This window comes from Suricata suricatta, chromosome 6 (genome assembly GCF_006229205.1).
Source record: "Suricata suricatta isolate VVHF042 chromosome 6, meerkat_22Aug2017_6uvM2_HiC, whole genome shotgun sequence".
NCBI classification, from domain to species: Eukaryota; Metazoa; Chordata; class Mammalia; order Carnivora; family Herpestidae; genus Suricata; species Suricata suricatta.
In genome coordinates, this window is record NC_043705.1 from 105,841,877 (window position 1) to 105,859,305 (window position 17,429).

General features: G+C 45.8%; 1 protein-coding gene across 1 annotated transcript in view; it reads left to right on the plus strand.

The window, feature by feature from the left end:
• Nucleotides 1–8,957: 8,957 nt before the first annotated feature.
• Nucleotides 8,958–17,429, plus strand: part of GLRA1 (glycine receptor alpha 1) — a 43,051-nt gene continuing 34,579 nt past the window's right edge. The window contains exon 1 of the mRNA XM_029941433.1: nt 8,958–9,156. Coding sequence (XP_029797293.1) covers nt 9,154–9,156 — 3 coding nt within the window. The 5' untranslated portion in view covers nt 8,958–9,153. The remainder of the gene's footprint in view (nt 9,157–17,429) is intronic.

The window sequence follows — 17,429 nt, forward strand, 5'->3', positions numbered from 1 at the left end:
GCGGGGGACCATGGGGAGAGGAAGGGGGAAAGAGAGTAGGGGAGAGTGAGGGACACAGATCAAGGGAGACTACTGAATACTGAAAAGGAACCATGGATTGAAGGGGGAGGGGGTGATGGTCATGGTGGGAGGCACTTGTGGGGAGAAGCACTGGGTGTTATATGGAAACCAATTTGACAATAAACTATTTTTAAAAAACCCAAATAGGAATAATAGCAGCCATCATCCTTGGCACGCTTCACAATTTATAAGTCTTTCCCATACACTGTAGCCCTTGGATGAAGCAACACTTAAAAATCTGAGTTCTAAACCCTTCTCTCATTAAAGTACTGTGTGACCCAGGGCCAGTTACTTAACCTCTCAGATCTCCATACCCTCAAGTTCAGCTCCACATGCCAGGGCTTTTAGTGAGTCAACGGCCAGGTAGCCAGACTGAGATGCTGTGCTGAGGACATGGGAGGTAAGAGGTCTTTTCAACCTGGGGAGGATTCAGGTGTTAAATGGCACATTTTGCTAGTAGCAAATGATAGGGGATAATTTGGGGAGAATTCATTCTCTCACTATCCAGCCTAATAGGATTCAGGCTTATGAAAGAGGCCTAAGGGCCAAGAGATGGCTGGTGCTCTAGCAATTGCTGGGAGGGAGTGCTATGTTCCCAAATCTTATTATCTGAGAGGAGGGGCGGGAGAGAAAACAGGAGCTTATGAAAGCTTCATAACCGTCACTCCTTGAGAGATTCTAGAAGTGAATGATAGCAGCAGAAGAGTCGTCAATCACCAGGTGCACACCTGTGGTCCCCTTTGCTCACACCAGAGCCAAGGAGCAGCCGTGAGTCTGGCGTTGAGTGGAGGAAAGGCTGGGACCGTGGTACTGACGAAGGGCCATGAACGGCACCTGGCAGGACTTCCCAGCCCCGTGGGGCCAGTGATGCAGCTGAAAGCAGCACTGAGACCAGAAGAAGCCCCCAGACTGTCTCTGAACTGCTACTAACACACACACACACACACACACACACATACACACACACACACACACACACACACACAGAGCAAGGCAAGAGCAAGACACTATACTGAGTTCCCATTATGTTCCAAGAACTGTCCTAGGTGTTTTTTTTAGCTGTGCTATCTCACTTACTCCTTGTGTAAGACTAATGTGACCTATGAGGCAACTAACTAAAGTCCCGAGAGGGTAAGTAACTTCCCCAAGGTCACACAGCTTATAAATAAATGAGACAGAATGAATTCCAGTCATCTATCTGTTCTTTCCTCTCTTCTTGCACTATTCTATATAACATCTCACATTTCAGAAACACATCTATGCAATACACATGCCACATCCATACATCCACTAAAGCATTCGACACATTCACACTTTATACCCCATGTATACCCACACCCGACACATACACACAAAAATGCCATATGTAATAAATACACTTTCACAGAAACATGGGTGCTCACATGGCTGCACACATATCCATGTAACACAATCCACTGTGCATCCACAAACACCCCCATCACACCCAAGCCCACACACATCCATACACACCCACCCATTCGTACACATCCCATCTAGAAACCTGCTGCATCACACCAACTCACAAGCATCCAGAGTCACAGGCATAAAAACAGTAAAATGCATTTGTCCCTCATCCTGTTAATCAAAACTAGTTCTTCAGTATATGGAGAAGGGAGTCTTTAAGTTCCTAAACATGAGTGTCTAAATCATCCTGAAATACCTTCTGAACCTGAGGAGGAATACCAGACTGCTTTCAGTAGTCTTCATTACTGGAGAGAATAGTCTAATTATTTTAAACTTGTTAACCCATATATGAATATTTATAAATACTCTATTAACCAGAATATTTGATTAATTAAAGTAGCATATTATTCATTCATTCGTTCATTCACTATGCAATTACTAGGTATCAGTTATGTCGTAGACACCATGGTAGACACAGTAGGGGATTAAAAGACAAATAAACAAATTAAAACACCACTATTCCTGGTCTTCAAAGACAAACACAAGTAATCAGGTCACAAGGTAACATGATCCGGGACCTGGTGAGTGAGGGAATGTGAGAAGGAAAAGGGCACAGGCGGGTAAAATGGATCGGAAACTTCTGGCCCTGGAGAGTGGGGAAATGCTGATGCTGTCTGGGAAGCAGCGGTCTGGAGGAGCAAGTGCAGAGAGGAAGCCGTGGCATTGGGTTTGGAAGGTGAATTTGAGGCACAGGCAGGACGTCTAGATAGACGTTCCCTGCGGGTGTTTGCAAGTGAGGAAAGGGGGCTTCCGGGAGCAGCCGCGCGGACACTTAGATGCGAGAATCATCCATTAGAGGTGATCACGTAAACCGTTACAACTGTGAGATCAGAAACGAGCCAAGGGGAAGAACACGAGAGGTTGAGTGCAGATCCTTGGGGACGCAATGTCCTACTTGGCTGGGTGACAGAAGCTCCCCTCTTATGCAACACACACACAAACACACACACACACACACACACACGCGCGCGCGCGCGCACGCATGCGCTCATCCCCCTATGCGTGCACCCCCTTCAGTGCACCAGCCTCTCAGCACTACAGGACAGGGCTGAGCTTGCTCCCAGCTCTCTACTGGTATAATTTCAAGACCAGAGAAGCTCAGGTGCCCAAAGCAACCCAAGTCATTGTTCTTTAACCTTTCAGCTTCCAATCTTGACTCCTCTAGAATCTGCATACCTTTGAGCGTTTGACAAGGGGACAGTGGCCACTGTCCTCAGACGTTAGTCATTCATGCTATGGCTTGAATGAGGACCTGAAACCACTTTGTCTCATGGGTGTAGGGGGAGGGGACAGAAACGCTGTGAAGCATCCCAGCAGTCTGATCTCGAATCCCCTAATCTTGACACACCGAGGCACGCTGATTTACTCTGGGATCTATGTCGGTCTTTTTCACTAACTGTGCCTCAATGTTCCCAGCTGAGTATTTTCTAAGGTGTATGTTTCATTAGAAGGTAGCCCTGTAGGGATAGGCATCTAAGCTTGTGAAAGCTTCTGAGAAGACTCGAGGTAAAGACACCTGCTTAAATTTCTGATCTCAATTGCATTTGACTTGGGCAACAATTTTTTTTTTAATTAGTAACTCTGGTTCTGAAGAGAAACCTTGGGGAAAGGCTGGACTATTAGACCGCTGAGATTCTGTCTGGCAGTGCTGTTCCCCAGAAACACCTAGGAGAGTGTGGGCACCTAAAATATCCAGCTGGGCCTGATGGGAAGTTTACCCTTCCATCTCATCCCCAGGGAGGCCCAGCGGCCAAGTGTGACTTCTAAAACCCCAGCCTGAAGAGGCAGCAGCTTCTCAGCAGCAATCAGACACCCAGCTGCCTGCCAGGATCCCACTTTGGCAGATATCTGGCCAGTAAACCACATAACGTGGCCTTTCCTCATTAAGGACCCATACTGCCTATTTCCCAGGCTGAGAACACTGGTGGCTCTTGGGTCTGGGCAAGCCTAGAACAGGATCACAGGGCCATCATTAACCCACTGCTTTTTCTCTCTCCCTTCTTAGCCTTGCTGCTTCTAAGGAGGCTGACGCTGCCCGCTCTGCACCCAAGCCTATGTCACCCTCGGATTTCCTGGATAAGCTAATGGGGAGAACCTCTGGATACGATGCCAGGATCAGACCCAACTTCAAAGGTAGAGAAAACTTTCCATCCAGATCCTCGGAGATCTGCTTTCCTAGCTTAGAGCAGCAAGCAGCATGGTACTCTGGGCAGACGGTAAACACGCTACATGAATCCCACACCTCTTTCCTCTCCCAGAGGCAGACACCGTTAGTCAGTTCTGTCTTTTCCCCACCGAGGCTGAACAGAACCGCAGAGAACCCAGCTCCAGAGTACTTCTGGTTGCCAGGAGTCAGTATGTGAATGAAAACCTATTTGCTCCCTCTGGTATAACGGACAGATCGACAAATGTGGAATGTGGAGAAACGGGTTCACGTTTTGTTTCAGCACAGACTTACACTCTGAACTTGGATAAGCCTTTTCCTGTCTCTGGGCCTCAGTTACCTCATCTCTGTGGTGATAGAATTGGTTTTTATGAACTATGTTCCATGGAGCCTTCAGATTTTCCACCTTTCCGCACAAAAAGGAGCAGAGGATGTACCGAGCAAAGCCCACCCTGGCTTCTCCCCAAGACAGTTCTAGTTGTATTTGTTTCAGAGAAGAAACTTCCAACTAAAATTCATCTGCTGAAAGTTCCCAGGGATTACTGTACAATTTTGAAACATCTGAGGCTAAGTCAGTGTCATGATTTCAAGTGGCCACAGGGACTGGGCAGGTTACTTAAATGAGTGAGGTGCCAAGGAGAAGGCCAAAGGGACTCGTAGCGATTCTGGAGAAACACAGGTGCAGGCCCCTCTGAAGAGCGCAGCCTCTCTGCAGCCCATAGTGACCCTACAGGAACTGGGGAGGCCCCATGTTGCCAGGTCATGCAGGAGTCTAAGGAGAGCCAGAAATCAAGATTTATGCAAAACTTCCTGATTCCTAAAACATGTAAACTCAAACAAAACATGTTTGCAAGCCAGATATGCTGGCAGGGGCCTGGGGTGGGGGTGGGGGTTCCAATTTACAAATCCTCACCAAAGTGATCTGAGAAACTTCTTTTAGCTCTCAGAGTCCTCTCATGCCTTAACATCTGTCACAAGAGGAGACCAGCTCCCTCTGCCCATCGATGCCCAGGAAACTGCGGCCATCTCAAACTGCGAAGGCCATCTCAAACTGTGAACGGAGCTCCGCAGTCGTGGTCCTTCAGGGACTCCCTGCGCACTCCCACCTTCCTCCCAGCACCCTTGCTAAAATCTTATTTCAAGCACCAACTGCCAGCCTCCTTAACAATTCTTGATTCCAAATGCCCTTCCTCACTGTTCCTTTTGGCTCACGTCCAAGATCAAACAAGGGATGTAACAGCTGGCAACAGCTTCCTAATATTTGCTTACTTGGCTCCCCATTCTCCAAGTACCCTTCTCAGAGAGCTCTGCAAGTGGAAGGTGGTCTGTGACATGCGCTGGGGTTGACGGCTTGGGGCCCACCTCCCACTCCTGTTTATCCGAAAGCCCCCCCCCACCTTCTCCTGAGGCCCTATCTTCCAGCATCTTTAGCGTGCCCTTGCCTCTCTCAGGGACACGTAAGTTGGGACCAAGGTCTGGGCCCAAGCCCTTCACCAGGGTCACAATTTCGAACACCCAGGGGGAGCAGGTACGACACCTGAATGAAGCAGGATGCTGATAAGAAAACCAGGGAGCCCCGCTCATCTGAGAGCCATTTCTCAGGTCCTAACGGTAGCTGCCACGTAGGAATGTAGGCCCTGGGCAGCAGGCCTTCCAAGAGAAAACTTGAGTCTGGGGTTTGCTGTGAAATCGTCCAAGTTGGCAGCTAAATCACCTCGTTTAGAAACACCACTGGCCAAATCGAATACACTGGAGACCTGACCACCAGGCTGCATGGGGCGCCGCAGACGTTTTCTGAAATTCCAGCCCACCGCGCCCCCTGGTGGGCTCTCTTGGAACTCCATCCTGAGTGCCCTGGGCTAGCTCTCCTGAGGAGGAAAGTGTGTGTTGAATGAACGCGCATGCGTCCAGGGTTCATGTGTTAGCTGGCCTCTATGCATAGCACTGTACGGGACACATAGATGGCCCTCAATAAACTTTTCAAAAATGAATGAATGAACCAAAATATATGCTAAGGCTTAGAGCATCCCAAAAGATGCTGCCAAGACTTCAACTCAGCTACATTTACTCAATTCTTTGTCTAATGCTAGCAATTTGTTTATTCATTCATTTACTTACTTATTTGCCTACCAATGGATATTTTTAAGGAGTAAAATTTCACCCCAACTATAAAACTATTGAATCAGGCAGGGCCCCTTCTCCTCCCCAGTCTGAGAACATTACTTTGAATATCTGGGCCCCAAATCTACGGGACTAGAAAATGTCTTAGACTTTTTCCAAACCTGCCCCCTTCAGTCTCCTCCACGTTGGGCTCTGGGCAAGGTACCTCTTTCTGGAACATCCCTCACCCCACCTCCCCTGCCCAGGAACTAGGAAGCAAGGTTTCTCTGCTCTCCCTTGCTGTGAGAGCTGAAACATCAGCATGAGGCGTCTCCTGCCGCTGAGCCCCACGGTCCCTTCACACTTCCAGTCAAGCACAAATAAGGTTCCCAAAAGCCCCATACAAACCACAGAGCTCCTGGAAAGGCCATGTAGATAAGGCCCCTGTGACCCTAACACAATAGGAAGAGGCCTGCATTGTTTGAAAAGTGCACAGAGTGATTAATCACTCAGCAGTTTCCTTCAAGCATGAGAAATTTTGCCTGCTCCTGAATCGCCTGAAGATAGGGGTGGCTGGGAACAGCAGGCTCAGCCTGCAGAACACAGTGGCAATGCAAATCATAATATGGAAATAAAGAGCACTAAGATAGGAGTCCAGTCTTCCCACTACTGACCTGATAGTGTGACCCGGAAACAATCGCTTGACATTTCTGGGCCTCTGTTTCTGCATCTGTAAAATGATCCAGTAGGACCTGGGCCCTTCCAGCTCTGCTGTTCTGTACCTTCTCTGAGACTTTGTGTAGGATAATAGCTCCCAGGATCAGGGGCACAGCCTAATACAAACACATACACAAAAGTGAAATTAAACTTTAATATTTAATGAAATATATACATTATCCTGCTGCCAAAGGCAGCCAGATTGTAATTTTCTCGGGGATAATTTAATTTCAGATTTATATCAATGAACCGCACTCCCCATGGGATCCCTTCGGCTGGCGCCCTCTTGCACACATAAATCAGGATCTAATTTATATGGGAGTCACAGCACCGCATACTTGCAGGGCCTGGGTGGGAATTCTGGGTGCATCACTTTTCAAGGCATGGGCAGTAACTCTTTGGGGCATCTTAATGGTATGAGAGTGAATAAAAAGAAAAACCTGTATCTGAATCTAAACAAGGACCAAAAAAACAAAAAATTAGTGGGTCTTAGTGTAGGTAGAAGTGACAAGGAGGAAGCCTTCCACTCAGCATCAGGGAAATTTTTTAGCAAACAGAAGTATCCAGCTATGGAAAGGGCTGCTCAAGACAAAGTGAGTTCCCCAGCACTGGGGGTGTTCAAGGGCTCAGCCTTGAATGGGGTAGCTGGTGCCAACATAGTAATGGTTCCTAAACTTGGCTGTACATGGGACAAGTTAGCTTGTTAGGTAATAGATTCTGGACTAATCTCCAGGAATTTGGATTCACTGGGTCTGAGGTTGGGCTGAGGAATCTGCAGTTTAACTAGTTCCCCAGGTGCTTCTACTGCAGACAGCAGGTTGGGAAGGAATTGATCAGGTGACCTGCAAGAAACCTTCCAGCCACGAAATCCTGCAACCTTGTAATTCAAATGGATAGCTTCCTTAAGGGAATTCCAAATCAAAGGAGCTCAGAGTCTCTACCCAGATCAAGAGGTACTGTCCCAGACTGATGGGAAATTGTTACCCAGAAACAGGAAGAGGCATGCCTGAATAAAATAGCCAGTGAGTACTGGAGCTTTCTTGAAAACCCTTCCTTGGAGGGAAAACCTGGATTCCCATCACAAGACTGAGTCCCTTCCTACACACCAAGATTTCTGAAAAGAAAAAAACTTTGGCTGAGTTTGGGCAAAATGTTTGAGCTCTTTTTTAAAGAGGGACAGAGGGGAATGGGTAACAGAGGACACCAGGATTATCTGCTTCCTTCTTTCCATAACCAGAAAACTTGGGTTTGACTCCTGGCTCTACCACTTACTGGCTACATAAACCCAAGGAAGTTATGAAAAGTCTGTGCTACTCAGCAGGGATAGTAATTTTTTCCCGGCTCCCACAGGATCTCATGGGGATCAAAAAGAAAGCAGACCTGAAAAAATTCACAGATGGCACACTACAATCTTCAGATGGGGGATCATGAGCTATTCCCAAGTATTACCGTTTTCAAGATCTGCTCAAGGTTTACCACCTACATGAGGTCTTTCCTAATGACTTGCTCCCCAGCACCTCTCTTGTATCTAGACCCCTTGTTCTTAGGCAATCTTACCCATGGTCTCACATAACTCTCTGGTTATTTTATACCGGCCCTCTGGTCAGCTCATGTGGAAGCCTGGTGATCAATATCCTGGATTCTGCCACTGTGTGACCTTGAGCTTGCACCTTTCTTTCCCCGAACCTCTTTCCTCCAAATATAGCCAGCCACCAGCTTTGGAATTAGATAAGTCTGAACTCAAACTCTGGCTCCACTATCTACTAGCTGTGTGGCCATGAACAAATAACCTCTCTGAGCCTCTGTTTCCTCATCTGCAAAATGGAGGTACAGATCTTCTGACAGAGCTGTTGAGAGGATGTAATGAGATAATATCAGTAACACTCTTAGCCCAGCAGCAAACCCTGTAACACTCAGTAAATGGTAACTGCTACCATCAATACTATAAAATGAAGAGACTGGGCTTCAACTGGACAGAAGTCCCTAACAATGAGATCCTAAAGAGCAAATATTTCTACATTTCTTTCCTGTCCTTTGCAGTAGAATTCAAGCTTGCCTGGAAAGTATTTAACAAAGACTTATGGACTTCCCTTGAGGTTCCCTCTGGATTCCTCAGCTGGTAATTCCCATCAACGCCCTTTCAGGCAATCATTCTTGGTTCATAAGTTCAAGGCAAGGAACTTGCTGTTCCTGGCGATTCCCAAGATGGCCTCCAAATGTTGTAGCCGTAAATACATTTCAGCCACAAATCAGAAGACAGCCGATGGGGTTTGGGGAAGGGATTTCAGCCATATGGCAGGATGATGAGTCATCCCGTGTTAATGAAAGCACAGCTCAGCTCAGCCTCTGGTGTTCTGTACCTGGTGCTCACTTGGGGACCAGGGAATCTGGCATAGTGATGTAGCTGGGAGTCCCAGCTGCTCAGGGGTGGGGTGGAGGGCAAGCCAGGGTCTCCACCACCAAGAGGGATCCATCCCCAGAGTCAATGTCCTAAGAATGAGTCCTATCCTGTGGGTTTCCTCCTGACCATGGAGCTGAGCAGGAATCTCTCTTGATTGGCAGGTCCCCCGGTGAATGTGAGCTGCAACATTTTCATCAACAGCTTCGGCTCCATTGCTGAGACAACTATGGTGAGTGAATCAAAATACAGGCTGCTATTTCCTGCTGGGGGGTGTATCTCATCCGGAAATATGCACCCTCTGCATTGCACTTCCCCAACCAAAGAGGTGGGGAACCTGGAGTTTTTTCAGGTCTCTGGTGTAACTTGGATATGTTTACTGTCCTATTCAGTGTTTTGGGTAAAAACGTGTATCTGAAAATGGCCAGAGAGCCAGCAAGGCTAGCACATGCCACACACCCAGGATTACAGAAACAAAATTATAGCAACAGGCTGAAGTTGTAGATGAAAGAAAAATATAAAGAGCTGCTTGTAAGTTTACAATCCAACTGTACAATAGCAGAAGGCTGCTTATAGAGGCTGCAGTTGTGTGTATTGGGTTGGTTCTACTCCTCTCCCCACTTTATGTGTGTATCAAAATTCTCATGGTAAAAAGTTTAGAATAAATCAGCTATAATCAGGGTGCCCGGGTGGCTCAGTCTGTCAAGTGTCCAGCTCTTGATTTTGGCTCAGGTCATAATCTCACAGTTCGTAGTTTTGAGCCCACATCAGGCTCCGCACTGACAGCACAGAGCCTGCTTGGGATTCTCTCTCCCTCTCTCTCTCTCTCCCCTCTTCCTTGTGCATACTCTCATACATGTGTGCTCTCTCTCGCACAAAATAAACAAACAAAACAAAATAAAATAAATCAACTATACTGGAGAAAAAAAGACTAGAGGGAAAAATACCAAAATGTTAATAGCATTTATCCCTGGATTCCAGACTTATGGACAATTTTTAATTTTGTTCTTTCCCTATTTTCCCTATTTTCTGAATTTCCACAAGGAGCAAATATTACATTTGTGATTATAAATAAATGCAGTTAAACTTTAAAAATTTTTTTTCTCAATCCTTGAAAACAACAAAAAATCAATTGTACTTGTTTTGAAGGGAGTGATCTAACTCATGAGAAAATAACTAAAGCAGCCTGAAGTCATCTGTTTATGAGCAGAGTGACAGCAGCCAGCCAATCACCAAGTCCTATAGACAGTCCTATGTTACTGCCAGGAAGTCCTCTCCACACCCGCTTCTGGACACCCCCTCCCCCTAGTCTCACTCAGGCTTACATGGCGGTTGCTCCCATTACTGCAAAAGAGGCTTAACTCTCATCTTGCCCCACTCCCATCCTTCTTTCTCACACACTTGGCCTTCAAAGACCGCAGATCTGACCACACCACTGCCCTGCTTCAACACCTGCCCGGGGGCTCCCCGCTAGCGTCAGCATTATGCTCCCATTCCTTTGCTAAGCTTAGAAGGCTCTTGGTGATTCTACCTAGCTTCATCTCTTCTCTCTCTCACTTCCTATTCTGGATAATAAAAATGCCCAGACAGGAGTGTCTCTGTGTTGATGCCATTGAGGCCTCTGCCTAGAGCACCCACACCAGCCTCCCTTCCCTTGCTGACTGCTATTTTCCTTTAAGTCCGTACTTGAATTACCTGCAGAGGCAGACTTCACATTCTTAACATGTGTGTCCATGTGCAAGTTCACGTGTGTGCTTGACCCAGGGCTACAGTGAGTTCTCCCTGCCCATCCATGACACACCTGGCAGTTCCCATACTGGCACTTACCACTCACACGTAATCCCATTAGCAGTCTGCTTCCTGGTCCTGCTGGAGCGTAAGTTAGCCTGGACTGGAAGCTGGTCTCATTTCCCGTGGCAACCTCAGCAGCTGGCACAGTGATTTAATAACAGGTACTCAATAACTTTTCAAAATAAATAAACCAAATCAAATATATTGTCTGTTGATTCACACAATGATTCGGTCCTAAACATTCATAGAGATTAGATCTAATCTTTCAGTCCCAGACTGGCAAAACTCACTGAGCTCATGGGGCAAATGGTCACTGAGCTCATGGGGCAAATGGTCACTGAGCTCATGGGGCAAATGGTCCAAAATCTGCCCTTTTGTAAAGAGGCCTGTCTTGATAGGATTGCAGAGACCCTGCCCACATCCAAAGGATGAATGATCAAATTCCCTAAAATTAATAGGCCTCTTAATCTTCAAATGGAGATGATCCCACCTGTTGACTAGATAAATACAGCTGCTTTTCACTGGGTAGCCAGGTCAAAAAGTCAAGTTTTTCCACACTTTGAATGGATGCCTTAAGCACTCCTACTGAAACTCTCTGCTTTTCTTCTTGTCCCTCCCAGATCTGAAGCATATTGGCACTTGCACTCCTCATAGTCATTGTGTAGTGAGTGGTGACACTTCCACTCTCCTTCTGGAATGGTAAATAGTTATCAGATCGAGTCAGGGACCACCTAGCTACGTAAAGAAATTGATTATTTGAGGACAGGCATACATATCTGCTCTCCACCGCCACCCCAACTTGTTTCTATATAATGGCCACAAAGAGATCCATTTTTTGACATAACATTCCTAAAAGAATACCAGTTTGCCTTTGTTTTGTGTGGTGGTTAGAAGCCAGGCTCTGGTGTCACATAGACCCAGGCTCACTCACTATATGTGAGGAGCTGATTTGTTTCATGTCTTTAAGCTTCAGTTTCTCCATCTGTAAAATCCCAGTGGTGACTAACATACTGACTTCTTGACGTATCATGGGAGGAAATGATGTGCAAGAGTGTTTATCACAGTAAATCGTTTTTCTGATTGCTCCTCATGCTTCCCATGATAATGCTGATGGTGAAAATGATGATGATAATGGAGACCCCAAAGATATCACTGATTAGCTATATGATCTTGAGCCTCAGTTTCCCCCTCCCCCATGTCTTCTGTCTACCTTTCCAGACTTCACTCCTGCTGGATTTTACTCCCTACAGAGACAGTATAGCAATTAGTACACAGTCCTCCATGGCCAGACAACACCTGAGGTTCAGCTGTGACCTTGGGCAGAGTAGTCTGAGTCAGCCTCCTCACCTTAGAGTGGGGTTCCAGGAGCATTCACCTGGTGACGTGTTGTGAGAACTAAGAGATAAAGCATAGAAAATGCTAAGCACAGTGCTTGACACAAAATACACACAATGAATGTCAGCTATTACTCTTAAACACTACTCATAATTCTCAACACATTTCACATCACTGCCTCATCTGATTCCTTCCTACTCAGTCTGGCAACCACTCTCTATACAGTAGACATGGTAGATGCTATGTCCCTCAATTTGCAGCTGAGGAAACAGATTTGGAGACATCACATCACAGAACCAGTTAGCTATCAGGCAGGGATTAAGATCCAGTTCTCATAGGCCATAGAAGGAATCTGTTGTGTATCACACCACCATAACATCAAAGGGCAAAGACTTAAGAAATGGAGGGACCACAGACCCACCCAGCATGCAGATGCAGCCACCTAAGGATTGTCAAAAGTAGAAATCCTACCTCTTATGGTGCCAGGCTCAGCATGCCTCAGGAGGAAACTGTCAATAATGAAAATCGAGATAACCAACAAGGGAGGCCCAGAGGGCCATGGCCCCCTGGGGGGGAGATACATAATCTCTAGAGGAAGAATGAGGAACTGGCAATTATGTGCCTCCTTGGGAGTGGTCCACAGGGGACATACTTTTGTCCTTAGTAATTAAAGTTAAGCCAAAAGAGGAAGTACCATCTTCAGCTTATACATTCCACAATACTGTGATTTCCCCCCCACTGGGTCCTTAATTATCTGTATGTGTTTAATTTACTTTGCAGATAATTTAGGAAAACCAGAACATAATATCTCAGAACTAGAAAAAGCCTTAAATTGTCTGAGACAGTCAGTCCTTCATTTTACAGAGAGAGGATCTGATGGCTAGAGTGAGGGCATCACTTGAGCAAGGTCACACAGCATGGAGCAGGTGGGACAGAAACCCAGGTCTAATGCTGTCTGCAGTAGCCAAGGCCTCCCCTCAGCTCCTTTCTAATGTAGACCCCACCAACCAAACCCTTTGGACCACTTTCCCACTCAAGCCTCTTTCCTTGTCACTCAACATATGTTTGGAGAGCAAGACTAGACTCAGATTAACACAGTAACAAGTAACAAGACCAACAACCATGCCTTAAATGCTACTATATGCCAGGAGTGTGCAGAGCACTTTTGCCTATATCACCTCATTCAGACCTCATGAAAGCCTCTTTGAGGCAGGAAATGTAATTCCCATTTTACAGATAAGTAAGCTGAGGCTCAGAAACGTTAAGTCTCTTGCATAAAGTCACAGAGCTGATCAGTAGGAGAGGTGGAATTTGAACTGAGATCTATCTCACTTTCGAGTCCATCTTCTCCTGAGCCAAATATAAACATTTCATTGCCGGATGTTTGGAATTACCCAGCCCTTGCTTGTTTCATCATAAGGAAATCGGAGATGAAAGAGAACTTTGCTAAATAGACATGCCCAAGTCCCCAGACTCCCAGCCCAGGACTCTGCCTCACCAAAATCACAGGGAGCTGACTGTGCTTCCTGGGCCCATGGTAATATGGGCATAGTCCCCGTGCCAGAAACTTTCCAGCCTGTGTTTGTTCTCCAAGAGCAGTGGGAGTGCATAGCAGCTCTATAAACAGCTGGAGTCCCCAGGCCTGACTGTCTGCCTCCCAGGGCCTGGCTTTATTCACCGGAGCTAACAGACCTGAGAGCAGAGAGAGGAAGCCAGAGAAGCAACGGGGGTCTCTATCCATTCCCGACGAGGGGAGGCTGACGCTGCCAGCCCTTCATCTGACCTTTCCAGAGACTTTCATTGAGTCTATATAGAAAACGGAGGTAGAGATTGGAACACAAATGGGAAAGAGAGAAGAGGGAAAGGGGTCCTGAACTAAGCAGCCCCTTTGGCAGGTCATGAGAGAAAGATTTGGAACCAGAATCTGAAGGGATACATCCAACTTGTCTGGACACATTTAAGCCCTATACCGCAGCATCTATGTGTCTGTGTAGTATTTATACACGTGTATATTGTGGGATTGTGCATTTGTGCAACTGTCCGCAGAGGCATGTGTATATGGGTATGCTAGCTTACAGATGTTGAAACAGGTAACCTCAAAGAGAAATATGTGTGGCCAAGCACAGATATGAACATAAGTATCTCTGGTTCTGTGGTTATAAATGTCCATGTAAATAAGTGTGAATGTGCATGCATCTGTGTGTACATATATATGTAAGAGGATGTAAAAGTACTTAAGAGCAAATGTACATGAAATATATTATCTTGAGTTGTGCAATTATATATGGATATTTGTGAATATATGAGCACATACTTAAGTACAAGTCAGCATCAGTGTAAGCACATTTATATGTGCATATGTATGTACATGTGAATATGTGTATGTACAATTACATGTGAATAAGTGAGAGAGAATTTAAATGTGCATTTGTATGTGAATATGTCCATACACATGTGCAGGGACACATGTGAATGTATATATGTGGGGAAACATTGATAGCTGGAATTCATATGGAATATCTGTAAACAAATGTGAAAGAGAGGAGTGTATGCGTGTGTGTGTGTGTGTGTGTGTGTCTGTGTGCATGTGTTGCATTGACATCCTGTGGGCATGAATCCCAGTGTTTCCATTATTAGGACATGTGCTCCAGGCTCTCTTGCCAAGTCTTGGGCTAGCCTGGCATAGAGACAGGTACACTGTGTCCAGGACCCCCCTGAGTGTTGAAAGCCTATCCAACTATAGTCTACAAGTTTGGCCTCATTTGTAGACATTGAGGAGCAACAGAGTCCTGAAGCACATATCAAGAGACCAGGAGTTGAGTTTTAGCTCTGCCACCATTTAATGCCACTGAGACTCAGTCCCCTCTAGGCATCTGCCTCTAAGAATGGTATGTAGGAACACATGAGTAATAGGTATGAAAGTCTTCTATGAATGCTACAGAAATGTAAAGGATTACTATTTTATTTTTTTTAAGTTTATTTATTTTGAGAGAGAGAGAGACAGCAGGTGAAGAGCAGAGAGGAAAGGAAAGGAGAGAATCTCACGCAGGCTCAAAGCAGTCAGTGCAGAGCCAATCACAGGGCTCAATCCCATAAACTGTGAGATCATGACCTGGGCTGAAACCAAGAGTCAGACATTTACCCGACTGAGCCACCCAGGCACCCCTAAAGGATTGTTAACTCTTGAACCAATCAGCCAAGGACTCTAATACAAAAGTCATAGGAAACATCTTGGGTTTTTTCTTCTGTTCCCTATTTTATTAATTCTTTCCACCTCTGTTATTAAGCACATCTTATATATGCTGAATATGACATTAAGCTCTCAGAACAGAGTTCTATTTTACTCATATTAGGCTAGGCTTTCCTGCAACAACAAACAATCCCCCAAATCTCAAGGTCTTAAAATAACAAAGATTGATTTATCACTCATCTAAAGTCTGTTATGGATATTTGTGAATACATGAGCACATACTGAAGTATAAATCAGATCTGGGGGACTTCCAAGACCACTGTCCTCCATGTGGTGGCTGAGCATTGCATTCCACATCAACATATGATTGCACATTTGCCATGCAAGGGAAGAAAGCACTGAAGGCTTGAACAGGGGCAAGTTGATACTTTCCTCCCAGAAGTGACATAGACCACTTCTGCTTACATCTCACTAGCCCAAGGAAGTCACATGGCCCTGCCTGAAGAAAAGTGTAGCCACCACCCCTCCCCCCCATGTCTCCATAGGTCTCTGCTTTCTCTGTGGAGACAGTGAACAACAAAGCCAAAGATAAAAAAAAAAAAAAAAAACCCACAGTGCAATAAGTGAGATCACAGAGGTTTGCATAGGATGGTATGGGACATAGAGAATAATGACCACCAGTAGCAATATTAGCCCACACTTATTCATATGCCTATGTGCCAGGTACTGTGAAAATGCTGTTGTGTGATTTTGAGCCATTTTTCTAAAGTGGAAATCTGATTGTGGTACTCTCCATGTTAAAACCTTCCAGCAGAGAATGATGTCATAAAATGACCCAAAGGTTGGGTGGGGAGGGGTTAAAAATCTAGCGTGTGTCCAACAGTGCTAAAAGAGGGGGAATGTCGAGTAAGAAAAGATAACAGCGTCCAATGGGCTTGGCAATGGTGGATGGGGAAAGGGAGTGTATGTGAAATCTGGGAATGTAATATCAGGGGGATGAAGAACATAGAAGACAAACTGGAGCAAAGACAGTAGGAAGACAATTCTTCCAATGAAGGGGTGAGGTGGCCGTGACTCTCATGTATTGACCACCTTACTGAAAACCAGGCCTGTGTGGTTGGCAAATTATGGGGATTACTTCATGTAGTAATTCCTCATTTTATAGATTAATTCACACAAGCTTTTCCAACCAATAAATGTCTTTGCCAGTTACTATCCCCAGGCTGCCTGAGTTCTGGACCCTGCTCTTGGCTGTGTCCACCTGCTCAGCAATGGGCAAGAGGAAAGGTGGTGTAGCCAAGGAGACGATGGGCCATGGGTCTCCTGCACTGAGGTCTGGTTAATCAGTAGGACTTGTGCAATTCTAGCAGAACTTCTATCATAGCAAGACCTTGTCCATCCATCCCTTTGGATATTTGCAAATGAGGCCTCAAGACACACGAAAACAGCTACCACTTCAGGAGATGAAATGCCCCTTAGCCCAGCCCTAAATGCTATTACATTGTTTGGGAAGCAGCACTTCACAACGCCAACCTGCTTCTGGGGTCAGCTGATTGAATGATGCAGATACTTTGAATCATAGAAGATAAAACTAAATCCATATACCTCTCTCCAACTCTGCTGCTGTCAACTCTAGTTAAACTTGCCATCGTCTCTCTCCTACTTGACTAAAACTATGTCCTAACTGATGTCCATGCGTCCCCTTTTCATACTCTCCACCACTTCCCACAGTGGCGAGAGGAATCTTTTTAGGCCCCAAATCACATCACAGCATTCTCCTGCTTCAAACCCCACATCAGCTTTTCTTACCCTGTTCTGTTCCCTCTGTCCTGAGAGACCTCTGTGTGAATGGCTCCATCTTATCCTGCAGGTCCCGGCTCAGATACCTCTGCAGAGGGCTCTTCCCTGACTCCCTATCTAAAAACGTTCCCTTCTCCAGTCACTATCACATCACTAGGTTCCAGTATCCTTGAAGCAATGTCTCAGATGTGAAAATTCACTTGTTTGTTTGTTGTCTTGTTTGCTTTCTTATTGGAATGAGGTCCTTATGTCTCAGTCATCTCCATATTTCCAGTGCCCAACACATCGCCTGAACCATAGGAGCTCAATCAATAATGGTAGGAAGAATTAACCTTAGAAGTTCTCTGGTTGAACCACCGTTAGTTATAAGAATCTCAGCCACAAACACG